Source organism: Alosa sapidissima, chromosome 3, assembly GCF_018492685.1.
Source record: "Alosa sapidissima isolate fAloSap1 chromosome 3, fAloSap1.pri, whole genome shotgun sequence".
Lineage (NCBI taxonomy): Eukaryota > Metazoa > Chordata > Actinopteri > Clupeiformes > Clupeidae > Alosa > Alosa sapidissima.
Window position 1 is genome coordinate 1,516,841 of NC_055959.1, and position 14,893 is coordinate 1,531,733.

The following is a 14,893-nucleotide window of genomic DNA, read 5'->3' on the forward strand; positions in this document are numbered from 1 at the left end:
TCAGGTGACTATTACATTTTCACAGTGTAATGTAATTTGTGATTATATATATATATATATATATATATAGTGTGTAGGGATGTACTAGGAACTGAGGTTACCAGCTTATCCAACTTTAAGAGTAAGCTAGTAGCCTCACTACGTATTTCAGCCCTCAGGTGTTTCTCTTTAAAAAAAAAATGACATTGGTGTTCTGACAGGTAATCTGCAGTCACACAGACTTGGTCACACTGTGGAGGTAAGTTGTACCTAAAGGCACTATATGTGATCATTTTTGTGCTTGTTTGTTTTACACAACCTATAATCCAATAAAGACACAGGAATCTGAAAAATCAAGCCAAGTTGCATTTATTTACAAAAATATTACTGCCTTGCAAGTTGTCAAGTAATACCAATAAAGGTGTGTGTGTGTGTGTGTGTGTGTGTGTGTGTGTGTGTGTGTGTGTGTGTGTGTGTGTGTGTGCGTGCGTGCGTGCGTGCGTGCGTGCGTGCGTGCGTGCATGCGTGCCTGAGCGTACACATGTAGGTGGTGGTGGTGGGAGGGTCACACATGGGATTTATTTTTGCACTAACCACAAAGAACTACAGAGTTCAGAAACTCAGGGGGGAAAAAAGTGGTTGGCATAGAAACTGCGGTCATGGAGACGGAGACACATCTGCAGGGGGGTGACCTGTGCCTGCTACCGTGCATGTCTGTCAAAATGACGGATGCACAACACATCGGTATAGCTGGTTCACCAGGGAAGGCAAATTCAAAACGGACTATTGGCTACACACAGGACAAGCAGTACATAAACAGACAATACAGCAAACTGCACAAACACCAAGAGGCACAGGCTTCGAGATAAGCAACACAGAACTCTCTAGAACATTTTGTTTTGTTTGTTTGATTGAGAGTGATTGTTTTCTGGCTTTAGAAAGAACATCTCCCTGAGCATAGGGCTCTTAAAACTCAATGCTAACAGTATGTCACTCGCAACAAAACGAGGCAAAAGTGAAAGTCTAACACAACGCCTCTTTGCATCGCTTCAAAAGCCAAACCTGATCATGGACATTTGCTATGCTGCTGAGCGGCACGCCATGTAGTGTTCGCCAGGAATGACCATGATAATGTCTACAAGTCAGGACGGTATAGCGGCGTAAAACTAGACACACAATGGTATCGGACAACTAGAAAAACTCATGTGGTTCACAACATCAGGCAAGCCACATGAAGGTTTGTATGGGTAAATCAGCGAGCATAGTTAAGTCCATGTGCAGCTGCACCATGTCAACTGCATCTGGGAGCACTCGGTTACGCTCTGCAGAGTGACACGCACACACGCTCCTAAGCGCTAGACTGTCTGAAGGTGGGTTTTGCCCAGTTAGTCACTGTAATAAAACCGTATTGAATACACTGAAAAGAATCTCGTTAAGAGCGAAGATGTTCACGGTGCCCCTTATGAGTAAGACCTGCTGGTTCTATGGCCTTTTACACTGAGCATAGCACACTCTACTGTATGCCCATTCTCATAGGGCTACTGCACTAAAGTCTGAGATGTTACATCTACACACAGATGATTGCTTTAAGAAAACCAATAGTACAAGGACCGGTACCGCAGGCAGTCTGGTATATATGGGTACGTTCATGACATGAGTCACACAGTCACAGTGCTGCCCTGAACTCCAGCAGTTCATGTGGGGTTCCAGTCAGTTCTAGCTGGCAAAGTGCTAAAAAACAAAAAGTACTAAATGGCATGGCCAGAAAGTAAATGCTTTCCTGTCTCTTAGCTTGTAGAGTCATGTTATCAAAGCCTCTGGTTAGAGCTGGTTGACTGGTAAATTGAATATGTAAACTAGTCAATGTTTTAGTCACATGTTTTTAAAACTGAGGTTCTGCTAAAGCTGAGGTTTATTACATGGCTTACACTCAAAAAAGACATCGTAGAACACATTCTAGAATATTCTAGAATACATTCTATGACATTCTAGATACTTTGTTTTCTATTCTCCCTTCCTGCTCTTCTGGGACCCTCTCAGGTCGCCTGAATTTAGCTTATTTGATTAAATGAAATCTTCACACCTTGCTATGAATTTGATTTATTGTGATGGTTGCACTGTGCTTTCTTTTCCCCCCATGTAAATGCATAGAAGTGTGTGGCTTTGAATGTGTTTGGTATGAGGGGAGCACTTGGCACTTCTACACCTGATGGAGCAGGGGGTCAGAGGTCAAATGGGGAAGGTGTTGGTGGGAGTCCCGTCACACCCCCTCCCACCCCACCCTCACCTCAGGCGGACCCTAGTCGTCCACGGTGACGTTGCGAAACAGGTAGGCCATGGACTCTCCGTTGTGGATGCGGCGGATGGCCTCAGCCAGGATCATGCTCACGTCCACTGTCTTGATCTTCGGACACTGAAGCTTCTGGACCTCGTGGGGCACAGTGTTGGTCACCACCACCTGAGACACCACACAGCATATTCATCACAGTCAGATCATTACATAACAGATAAATCATGACATAGCAGGCTAATAGGCTGGCATGAAAACAAAGGCCGTAAAAACAGCCAGCCAAACGGATTCTTTCTCAGGGTCATCATCATAAATGTTAGGTAATAATGGGAGCATAATAGAGGACATATTATTAATATTAAGGAAGGAAAGAACAGACAGAGACATTTCCACAATAACATGAGGAAAACAATATCCTTCAGATTAGAACCCCAGGGTTTGGCAAGGGCATAAAAAAGATGTTTGCCACAGCTCAGCTAATGTTTATGCTTGAGGGCTGCAACTAACCACAACAGCAGCAATATCATGCCTGATTACTCCTAGATCCAGTTGGACATTGATACTCTTGCATTCTTTCACCGCAAAGCAGGGAAGCTAAAAGCTCAATTTCCTGGCCTGCCGGTCATCGACCGTGCTGTGCTGTGTCTCACCTCATCAATGGGGGACTCCTCGATGAGCCGGGGCGCATCAGCGGACAGCAGCCCGTGAGTGGCCATGATGTAGATCTTATAGGCGCCGCGCTCCTTCAGGATGTCTGCGGCCGCCACAAAGTCCTCCACGTCATCGATGATGTCGTCCTGGGGAGATGAAGGTAAAGCAGCACTGCCTTAAAACATGCAGTCCTTGGGGGGGCGCTGTGCCACAACTGGCTACAGCGCCCATACCATACATATTAGAAAGCTAGATACCACATTGGCCGTCGAGTTCTATTAGGTGGCATAATATGTTAACGTGGGCGCCATATTGCTGGGGGCAACACCTTACCTTCTAAGGGCATAACTTGCCGGCAATCAGAGACACCTGTCTGATTTCCAATCACAGACACCTGTTTCTCCATTGGCCTCCAGTGATTGTTGCCCTCACCAAGATGGCGGCGCTATTTTCATGCTTTCTGGAGCCCAATGCGGTATTCTAGCCTTCTAATATCTATGGCCCATACCACATTCGGGTTCGAGTCCCGTGTCCCCTGATCCCACCACATCTCTCTCCCCCACTCACTTCCTGTCTGCCTCTTCACTGTCCTATGGCAAAACAAAAGGCCAAAAATATGCTTTAAAATATGCTTTAAAAAACAAAACAAACAAAAAACAAACGGGTCCTCCTGCCTCACAGCGCACTGATGTGGTGCTGATGCGTTCGTTACGCACAGCTTCATTTTGCCACATCAGTGCGCTGTAAGGCACAAGAATGAAACACATCCTGCTCGAGAAAAATGTGAAATGTGAAACTAGCATGTTCATGATTTGACTGTAATACCAAGGAGGACACATCCTTGAATATGACTTCTAGTAACGCTAGTAATGTGTTATGTTGCATTCCAAATGACTCGCCACTTTAAAGTCAAGTTCTTAAGAAGGAACTCCAACACAAGACCTCTTAGTTATCCCCTGCACCAGACTCTCCACCCTGGGTGGCAGGTCCTTCAGTGCCTTGGCCCACAAACTCTGGAACTCCTCCCCCAACCTCTTCGTGACTGTCCTGCTCTTCCTATCTTTAAAGCACATCTCAAGACCTTTCTGTTTAATGATCACTTCTCCTCCACACCCAACACATAGCTCTAAACACATAGCTTGTCTTTGTTGTTGTTATTGTATTGTTATTGTTTGTCTGTCTGTTGTTGTGTTTTCCTTCTACTGTATAAAGCGACCTTGGGTTTGAGAAAGGCGCTAAATAAAATACACTTATTATTATTATTATGATGATGATGATTGTGTTCAAATAAGTGAAGCGGGGAGGAGAGAAGGAAAGCAATGACTACAACTTACAACTATGATGGCGATGCGTCCTCCCACGTCTCCCACCACAGTGATGGGCGGCTTCTCCTTAGCCATCATTACTGCGAGGGAGAGAACACAAATCTGTTATTAACCCCAGGGAGAGGACACAGAGGAGACTTTAGCAGGACAATCATCTTAGTGTAGGCTGGGTAAGATGGGTTCATGTTTATGCCCCTCAGAAAAATACAAAGAGAGAGACGGAAAGAAATACTGAAATTACCAAGGGCACCAAAGGTCTGTGCAAGACGATGCTCAGAGTGAAATTCATCTGGTCATGCATGGGTATGGCGGGCTAGCTGTGAAATGTGACGCGTTTTAATTGGCCCTATTATGAGGCTTGAGACATTTCCCATTTTACCTTTCCTACAGTTACAAGAGGTCACTCAAAGGGGCAAAAATCATTGCAGCTCATGCCATGCAAAAATCAAAATGGCTGCCTTCTACTCATCACACCCAATCAGAGGAGAGGACAAGTTCAATGCTTGCATCGCACTTGTGTCTGTTTGGCACAGGTGGGCTGCCCAGACCAGATTCCAAAGACTCGCATAACCACAAGAAACAAAAATCCCAATCTTGTCTTTCAAACAAGACCGACAAGACTAATGACAAAAGGAAGAGAGAGAGAAGGAAGGAGGGAGAGGGGGAGAGGAGAGAAAATAACACTGATGTCGGGATTCGGTGCTTTTGTGGGGACTGCAGGTCTGTCCTCCAGCGGTCAAACAAACGGAGAACAATCACCCCACTCAGCATCAGCAGCAGCGGGCACCAATCAATCCTGCCTGGACATCCGGAGGCTGATTGGACGAGCTTGTAAGCACAGGGAAGCTCAAGAGGAGGAGGAGGATGTCGTCAAAAAACCACATGCCTAAAACACATGCCTTCCAGTCAAAAAACAGCTCGTTTTGGTCCATCCCCCCCCCACACACACACACACGGGTCCATAATGATACCACCTCCTTTCAGAATATTCATTTTGCAGAGAGCTGTCACCATGCAATGGTTTGAGTTTGTTTTCGGGAAGGCGCAGCTTTAGTATTTTGTCTTTCTTAAAAAGGAGGGTGAAATGCACGGCCAGGCCTCAGACCTCAGGCCAGGGGAAGCAGCTGGGTTGGGCTGTACTGCCTGATGCAAGATTAAGTTAGAGGCTGCTCGCAAAGAATGGGGAAAAGAACATGTCAAAAATAAAAATGACAAGCGAGAGAAAAAAAGGCTAATATAGTTATGTACGAAATACTGGCAAATTTATATATAATCTGCAGCTACATGAAATACAATGACAATGTGATGTCCCCACTATGAAGATACAAATGCATTTTATTCCTAGATTTGTTTTAGGCAATGTGTTTCCAAGACCACACTGTTGCCTTGGTTATATAACCAGCTATCCAACGACACTGCACAGATTTGAACAAAGGACAGACAAGAAAGGGCATGATGTATTGATCAACGAGATGAGCCCAGGATTGGAGAACGAAAGAGAAAAAGAAATGCATACTGACATGATGTGATGATCTCATTTCTCGAGAGATGAACGATTTGATGGGTGTCAAAACAGAAGCACTTTAGGAAGGGCTTTCAATACAATTTCACAGCTATCTGAGGTCACTTACCCACTGTCTGCACAAACACATATTTTATTATTATGATTTTTTGTGTGTGCTAAATTTACCATGGCAGATCATCAAACTTAAAACAAACCAATTAAACTACCTGTAAACTACTACAAACAAACTAGATAACTGCTCATTATCGACTGCTGTCTGGCGTCTACTTTTGGAGCAGACAGGGAGTACTTCAGAAGACTGGGGATCAGGTGTTGAGAGCCCTCGTTCCAGGCATGCACGCACTGAGGAACCACTATGGGGTGGTCACCGCTGTGATCAGAGCCAAAGGGAGTTAACGTTCGTACTTGGGAGCTCTATGCCAGGGAACGGCGCTTGTTGTTTGCCTATTATCAACAAATAAAAGACTATGTTAAAAACACACAAACTTAACGCAGACTGGATACAATGGCAATGGCAAGACTTGGAAACCCATTTTATTCAAGTGCATGCTGTGCTTATAAGTCAGTTAAAGATGCTTTTTAAATCAAGTTTCCAATAGGGATTGTCCAAGTCCTGCATCACAAAAGAATGAAAGAAAAAAAAACAAAGAAAAACACACATGTATAAAAGTTTGTTGACAGTCTAATGCCTGTTGACTATTATCATTGTCATTCTCAAACAAGTGCCAAGGTTAAAGAACACTCAAGATCAGCTTGCAATCCATTCAAAATTCAAACTTAAATGCTGTTAACACATCTCTACTTTCTACATTGAGTGGTCAAAACATAACCTTACAAACCAAACTCAAATGTACTAAGGTAGGCAAGGTGTTGTAGTTTAAAATAGAAGTGTGTTAGGGCTTAAAATAGGTCCCTTTCTGTACATTGCTGTTAGTATTGCAAGAAGAACAAAAAAACCCATTTGAAGATCTTGCCTTCATTTAGGGAGGAGTCTGTGGCAGAGGCAGAAATAAGACAGGATGGCAGGACAGTAGCTGGGGGAGGGAAGGAGAGAAAGAGAAAGAGCAAGAAAGAGATAGGGGCAGAGGCAGAACTGGTCACAGAGCAGCAGCTGACCACATAATGCGGAGAGAGGGTCTTGCGGCTGGGTTCCTCCGAGAAAGGCGACCCGTTTGAGTATCCCTTTTCTTAAATTAAAAAAAAAATATATACACTGAGCCTCTGAGGAAGGAATTAAAATGAGCTCCCATCTGTTACCATGGCGGGAAACTGTAGACAAAGGAAACAGAGAGCTCACAATGGCCTGAAGAATCAGAGAGGGAATGTGAGGGTGTGATGAATAGACAAAGTGAGAGAGAGAGAGTCAGCAGGGGAGACACAGAGAGAGAGAGAGAGAGAGAGAGAGAAGAGAGAGAGAGAGAGGAAGAGGGAGAGATAAGAAGGGAGGGAGAGGGCTGGCTGTGGTCTTACATGGCAGTTCGAGCCCAGGGTGTCCGGAACTGTTGCGGACACAGGGCGGTGAGTGTCGTCCATCCGCCATGTCTGACTCGGCACACTGGGCCTCCCCGTGTATGACAGCCAGGCCGAGACGGAGCCTCTCGGCGTACGACTGAGCTCTGTGTTCAACGCAGAGAGTGCAGACAGGTAACATGGGCACCTAGCCTACCGGGCACCGCACAAACAGCATACACAGCACAGCACAGCGTAACGACACTCTTACTAACAACGTTCACATTGAGATAACTAAAATGAAGCAAAAAACATGAACCACAGGACTGAGACATGTGACGAAGCTTTAGGTCGCACAAACAGCTGTTTCAGGTTACCTTTTGGCTGCAGATGGCGATTTTGCAACAATGATGGCATTTCTGTAGTCTGGAATCTGTCAAGAGAACAGAAAGCGTTCATGTTAAGATCGACTGTAAAATGAAACACTGGTGCCACCTGCTGTCCACTTTATGCCAGACCTCACTGAGGAAATCTTGCATACAGTATGTATTAAAATGATATTGTATGCAAATAAAATTGGTATTTCCAAACAAAGAAACAAGAGTGCTGTGTCCAGCTGAGCATTCACACTTCAACTGAGACTCCAGGGGCCTCATGTACAAAGAATTCCTACTAAAACATTGCGTACTGTATGCGAAAATCTGGAAAGTAGCGCGCGCACAAAAAAATTCAAATGTATAAAACTGTGCGTACACAGCAATCCACACAACATTTCTTTGTACAGTTATGTGCAGAATAATAGCGTTTTAAATGTGTTTTGAATAAAGCTTGGTGGTGCACAATTCATGTTATGGGGATATTGCTCATACTGTGGTGTTGGACCTATTTATCGCACACCAGAGATCATGGATCAGTTTCAATACATCAGAATATTTGAAGAGGTCATGTTGTCTTATGCTGAAGAGGCAATGCCTTTGAAATAGGTGTTTCAACAAGACAATGACCCAAAACACACCAGTAAGCGAGCAAAGTCTTGGTTCCAGACTAACAAGATTGACGTTATGGAGTGGCCAGCCCGATCCCCAGACCTCAATCCTATAAAAAACTTGTGGGTGACATCAAAATACTGTTTCTGAGGCAAAACCCAGAAATGCAGAGGAATTGTGGAATGTAATTCAATCGTCCTGGGCTGGAATACCTGTTCACAGCTGCCAGTAGTTGGTCGACTCAATGCAACACAGATGTGAAGCAATTCTCAGAAATAATGGTAATGCAACTAGATATTAGTGCAGTGATTCAAAGTAAAGCAAAATCTTGAGACATTTTTCAGTTTATACAATAAATGTTTGAGTTTGTAAAGAAAAATGCAAACACTGCTATTTTTTTTAACAGCCTAACATTCCTTTTTCTTCACTTTCTGTAAAGGTATAACACAAACTTGATCAATTTTGGTGTTTTGATTTGAAATTGGATGTGCAGTGTTCCCAATGCATTGATATTATGGAATTAACAGCTATTCTAAGGATTTTGAGCTTTATTCAATTTTTTAAAACACACTGCTATTATTCTGCACATAACTGTACATACCAATTAACGTGAAGTTAAGCGCACATTCACAAGCATTAAACTCCACCCTCTCTCCTCCCTCAATCACACTCATTTTAATATGCTAACTAGAAGGCCACTCGAGAGGGCACACCTCCACGAAGACAAAATAGCCTATGCCGCAATATTAATAAGAATGAACTCATTTGTGGATCCATCCGTACTCGAACCTGCTCCAAAATGTAATAATTGAAATCATCAAATAAAAGCTTATTTCCAGAAATGCAAAGTAGAAGTGCTCTTATCCGATGAAATGGCAAGAAACTTACGTCTTTATCATCTGTAATTAATAACAAAAAAATAGTAGCTGTGACAGAGCGTGGCCATGGCTACTAGAGTCAGAGACCGTGGCAGATTCATTGATCAGTCTGCAAGTAGGTGACAGGGTTCACATAACGAGATTTTGTGGGCCTAAAGGAACATTACAAAATAACTGCATTAACTAAAAAGACATCAATCATGTCCAAGTAAGAGACCACGCATCGTGCACCCAAAGTAGAATAAACAAAGTTAATCCAGGCCACCTTGCCAGAACATTACGATTGCTGGATCATATTCCAATAGTTTGCACACAAGTGTGACAATAATAATGCGAATACTTACTCGAGGAAAGTCAAAGTAGCATGCAGTCAATCATACTAAGGGAAATAGCTTCAATTGCGCTTATTAGTCAGGTTATACAGTAGCTATTCACTTGGATGATCCCGTCTCATATAGCCTATGAAAACTATCGAAGATATGAAGTGAAAACTACTTTCTACTGTCCTTATTGCTTAGTTGTGTTTTTATATTATATACTTTTAATTACTTTTCTGCTGTTAGTGAATGTGTGTGTGTGTTGTCTGTATGCTACTGAGACCTTGAATTTCCCCTGGGGATCAATAAAGTATCTAAGTATCTATCTATCTATCTATCTATCTATCTATCTAAAACGCCTGGTAAATGCTCCCCATTCATCACAGGTTTCGAAGAAATCTCTTCAAAATCTAAAATGTTTGATAAGCCAGTCATCAACCATTGTGAAATTAAATATAGGCCTAGGCGCTGCCTCTAAATAGGTTTCACATTCCCTTTAAATTCTTGATATCCTCTGATAAGACTACAATTGTACAATTGATGTAGGCTGTTGCATAGCTTAGTATTTGCGAATATTGCGTGCCCATTTATCTAGAAACATAGGCTTACTTCGAAATGTTATCATTCTTAAAAGCCCACATTTCACAATATGCTGTGCAAATAAAAGCCTAGACTCGTGATCAACTAGGCCTAATGTTGTTGCGCTGCATTGCCTCTAGTGTCGCCAACTGACGGTACACATTGGAAATGTGCATACGCCACACATACAGATGGCGTGGAGAAACGCGGGAGGAACGTACATTCTCACGCTCATTTACTCTTGATACATCCGACCGCGTGCGTGAAAGATGGCGTACGCAACATTTTTGTGCTTACGCAAGCTTTGTACAGGAGGCCCCAGGGTGTTACTAACCTCTTCTTGGATGTACTGCAGCAGGAATGGCGAGGCACGCAAGTTGTCCACGGGAAAGCCAAAGAAGCCTTGGATCTCTTTTTGGTGGAGGTCCATGGTGATGATGTGAGTTAAACCTGGGTTGAAGCACAGGCGGAACTTAATTCTTAGTTCATCCAGAAAAAAGAGCATGCTGCTGTGTAATTCAACTGATCCTGAAAAAGGCATGAGCTGCTGTTACTGACCACATGACTTAAAGACATAAACTCACCTGCTTTGGCAAGCATGGAGGCCAACAGTTTGCACACAATAGAGCCCCTCTTTCTCATTTTGCACTGCTTGCTGTAAGGGAAGTATGGGATGACGCCAATGATGTTCTTTGCACAGGAGGTCTTGAGGGCATACGCCATGACCAGGAGCTCCATAATGGCTGTGTTGACATCTCTGACAGGTTAGAGAGGATGAGTAGCAAATTAAGTCTAGTGTACAATGGAAAACTACTAAACATATGTCATATTTCCCACACTGCAGGAGCATATGCTAGCAGAGGGAGGAGAGAGGAGAGATGAGGGCTAAAAATATCATTTTATGATCTGTAGTTATTGGGGGGGGGGGTCTGTGACTGTAATGAAAAACAACCTGCTGCTGGGGTAACCTAGGTCCCTACCTGGGAATGGTCTGGATGATAAAAATGGTTTGACCTCGCACAGACTCCTTCACATCCACCCGTGTCTCTGTCAGGGCAAAAGACGCATTGTTATAATCGCAATAAGAAGCGAGAAAGCTTTATTTGGTTAAAACTCACCTCTGTTGGACTCTTGATAAACAACGGATTTCCCCAACTCAACTCCAAGCCGTCTGAAAGAAAACCATAATCAGTTAGGCTACTGCACAACTGTCACTGATTCCTTTGAACGTTTGAAAACGTCCAATTTTGTCCAGCACTATAAACGTTGGTGCCGATAACATTTTTTTCACCAGATAGTCAACTAACATGAACACAAATAACCGCCAACATTTCGATACATAATTTCAATAGTGAATAACAGCAAAAGAAAGCAGCTGCCCCAGACACGAAAAAAATCATATTGCAACACCGGTCATTGAAAAACATGTTGGCTAATAGTGTTTGCAAGCCTATGTCATGTATCTGACAGCTAACTAGCTAGTAGCTAGCAAAGCAGTTCAGCTGGTCTGTTGCTGCATTCATATTTGCCACAAATGTCAGGTTTCATATCATACTTACTCAGTGATTTTATAATAACTTACTCAGTGATTTTCTTGGCTAACTCCGTGCATGCCGCCGTGGAGTTAGCAGAGAATACGCGATATCCACTTTTTGGGACGTTCATACTTGACAGGGCATGGGAATTTCACAGATCACACCGGGGTTTCAATGTAGCGTGCTAGATACACGAATAACAGTTATTAGTTAGCTAGATAGCTAACCTGCCATTCTCTGCCGTTGAAGTGATGTTAGCTAGCTTGCTAGCATAAGCAAACAGCTTGTAAAATGACTGGATGAGACGAACGTTAGCTGCGTGGGTAGCTAACGGATAATACTAATAAAACATACAACCGTAACGTACTACATGCAAAATGATTTATAAAAACGTCACATTAGCTGACACAGTAAGTCCGTCAACACAAACAATACCCTCAAATAGGTTGACAGCCGTTCATCTGTTTATTGTCTAACTACTAGCACCAGAGCCGTTAGTAGCTATGTTACCTCAAGACTGGAGGCACGCATGGGATTGTGGATGGTTGATGCTAGAATGGATCAGCCGGACGGACAGGGGGCGGTGGTACCAGATATACGGTTTCTGAGATTCTGAGTTTCCAGGGCGGAGTTTAGCGTGAATATTTATGCACGGAGGATGTCGTGCGCGAGTTCCTAGACGCCCATTGCTGAAGCGTGAATGAAATGGAACTGAAAATGTTGTCAAAGAAAGTAGAAGACCACGGCCTTTTAACACGTTTTTGGATGTTGTCATATGTTATTAATGGAAAGTATGACTATGTTGTGTTCGAGTTTAGATGCAATTTGGCGTCAATGTTGTTATCTTGTGTCGCAGCCAGTCAAACAAAACTTTGTGTCAGATTCAGTGGGTCGCTTACCATTAAGGATATTGGCGATTTTTACACAGTAGGCCTTGATGGTAGTCTTAGCCTAGCTAGGCTATTATGTTTTTTTATCGTTTTGATTGTAGCCTAGGCTCTGTGCATCTGTAGTGACATGTTAGCCCAGGCAGCAACATAGCCTACATCAAATTGACCCACTGTATAGCCTACAACACAAATGTCTGTGCAATAAATAGCATGTTATACATGCCTGTGTGTGTCCTAACTCTGAACAAATGGCATCCTGGCATTGCTCGCATGCACATGTGATATGTTATTCTGAGACATAATATAGGAATTACTACACATAACTAAACACACAAAAAGTTGTGAAAACAATTTATTGTATTAGTTATTTACAACCAGGGCATATAAACTGTCCTTCAGTGTCAGGCCAGTTTACACATTCAGTGGTAGGCCTGCCAGCCCTGGCAGCAATCACATTTTATCTTCAAGACAAAAAACATTGAGTTAAGCTTAATACTGATGTCAAGCCAAAGTTGTAAAAATATATATATTACCATACCAAAAAACCCACAGAGTATTGTGTGCAAGGATAAGGATATACAAAATAAAGTTTGGGTAATCAGCCTTCACAGGACAGAAATGGGGTGCCCTGTCTATCTATTGTAGAGCAGTTTATTCTTTTCAATTTTAATTTTACATAGTAAGAGGGAGTCTGGCCAAGTTAGCCTAATATTCTTAGGGAATAGAACATAACAGCAGATTTGGTCGAAAATGTAAATTAATGGGCATGCATATAGAACAGCAAGATATGAGCCTGTCTGGCATCAAATACACGAGTGGAGTGGTGTGTTTCTCTGTTCCTACCTGAACAGTAAACTTTCAAAGCGATAAGACCTGCTCAAAATGCCATTAACTAAGAGTTCATGGGCTTTCAAAATGATTTTGGAAACGTTATTTTAAGGTAAAAACTCCTCTGGGGTCCTTTATGCATCACATGACTAATTTGGGGTTTGAAGGGCCAGATTACTACCTGTTATAATCAGCCCATATGTAGTCATTCACCTCAATCTGATGACTGATGAACTTTACCTTATAGCCCCCCCCCCCCCATCATCCTCATTGAGCACATAGGTTCTTGTAAAGTACTACTTAATTTGTAACCATTAGCCATTCATACCCATTCATCTTGTGTACTGTATCTGAAGGACTTCTCTTACAGAAGGCATCATCCATGTAAAGCTAGACAGTACTTGTAAGGTAATAAAGCATATTGACTTAATGCAGTTATGACCTTTATGGATAAACATAACCAATATACTGTAAGTGCATGGCCCATATTAATGCCCTGCTTCCCTAATGGTACAATAACAACATGATTGTATAAAACAAGTTTTATTATTTCACAAGACTCCAAGATATCAGAATGTCCAATAAAGCATTTTTGGCAACAGAGGTAGCTAGCTGGGCATTGTAATGCAGCACAAGTAAATTTGTCAAACTAGGCTAACATGTTTGTGTAGGCAAGCATGCATGACCAAACCTCGAAACTCATTGGACATCACACACAAAAACAGATGATGTACTAACACTTTCAAGACATCTACCATGATGTCCCACTGACATTACAACCTTAAGTGCTAAATAGCCCATTTAAACAGGGCTAAATGAAAGTAATGACAATTTGATAGGCTGTAGTAGGCTAGCCTGTCAAAGCTACACAAGATCAAAACATAGACGCCAAATTGCCTAATCGTACACTTACTCGACCACCAGTGGTCGTCGAAATTGTCACGTTTTTCCACAATATCCCATATCAACATTTAAAAACGATTTAAAATTGCTGTAGTCTTCTAGCTTCTTTACCAACATTTTCAGTTCCATTTGAGTCACGCTTCATGAATGCTCTCTAGGCGCGCGCGCACGTCAACCTCCGTTTATAAATATTCACGCTAAACTCCACCCGACTCCACCCATGGAAACTCAGAATCTCAGAAACCGTATATCTGGTAACAGCGGTCGTTCCGAACGTTCGATGCAGATGCCGATTGTTGCGTTGCACCTCAGTTAACATTTTAATGGCGCGGTAAAAGCGTTACTTTCGCACCAGAGAAAAACCTATGAGAAAAACAGACCGACAGTGTGAAAAGTTCAGACAATATTATAGCCTAAAATAAATCTGCGTCATTGCGTTTAAATAAGCCTAGTTTTAAATTGGTTACACTGTTATTTTCCTGCGTCGATGTCATCCGAGCAGTGTAAAATTGGTGTCAGTTTGCTATGATTTATATTAATAATATTATATATAATATAATACTTTTGTTTAACTATGAACCCAGAAGATAAGAGATAAGAGACTCTCCTGAAGAGGTGTTAATGAATCGTATGCACCAACACAAGGCCCTATCGCTTGCATCACCAGCCAAAACAAAACGACAACTAAAGTTAGCGACTCCACAGGCTAATAATAAGGACTAACGTTAGTTGGCTACCACGATATAGGCTATTAACGA

General features: G+C 42.5%; 1 protein-coding gene across 7 annotated transcripts; it reads right to left on the reverse strand.

The window, feature by feature from the left end:
• Positions 1-332: 332 nt before the first annotated feature.
• LOC121705955 (phosphoribosyl pyrophosphate synthase-associated protein 1) lies at positions 333-12,172 on the reverse strand. 7 transcript variants are annotated; one of them, XM_042087357.1, is made up of 13 exons: positions 12,025-12,172; positions 11,562-11,698; positions 11,098-11,150; positions 10,960-11,026; positions 10,564-10,736; positions 10,314-10,429; positions 7,597-7,652; positions 7,241-7,386; positions 6,745-6,762; positions 6,176-6,214; positions 4,255-4,325; positions 2,920-3,066; positions 333-2,437 (listed from the first exon to the last, which is right to left on the reverse strand). In XM_042087357.1, the coding sequence occupies exons 2-13, from the start codon at positions 11,642-11,644 to the stop codon at positions 2,279-2,281; spliced, it is 1,128 nt and encodes a 375-aa protein (XP_041943291.1). In that variant the 5' UTR covers positions 11,645-11,698; positions 12,025-12,172; the 3' UTR covers positions 333-2,278. The 7 variants fall into 7 exon arrangements, with proteins under 7 accessions (XP_041943291.1, XP_041943292.1, XP_041943290.1 ...); XM_042087358.1 differs by having other exon boundaries at positions 11,950-12,082; XM_042087356.1 differs by having other exon boundaries at positions 11,562-12,092.
• Between the last annotated feature and the right edge of the window lie 2,721 nt (positions 12,173-14,893).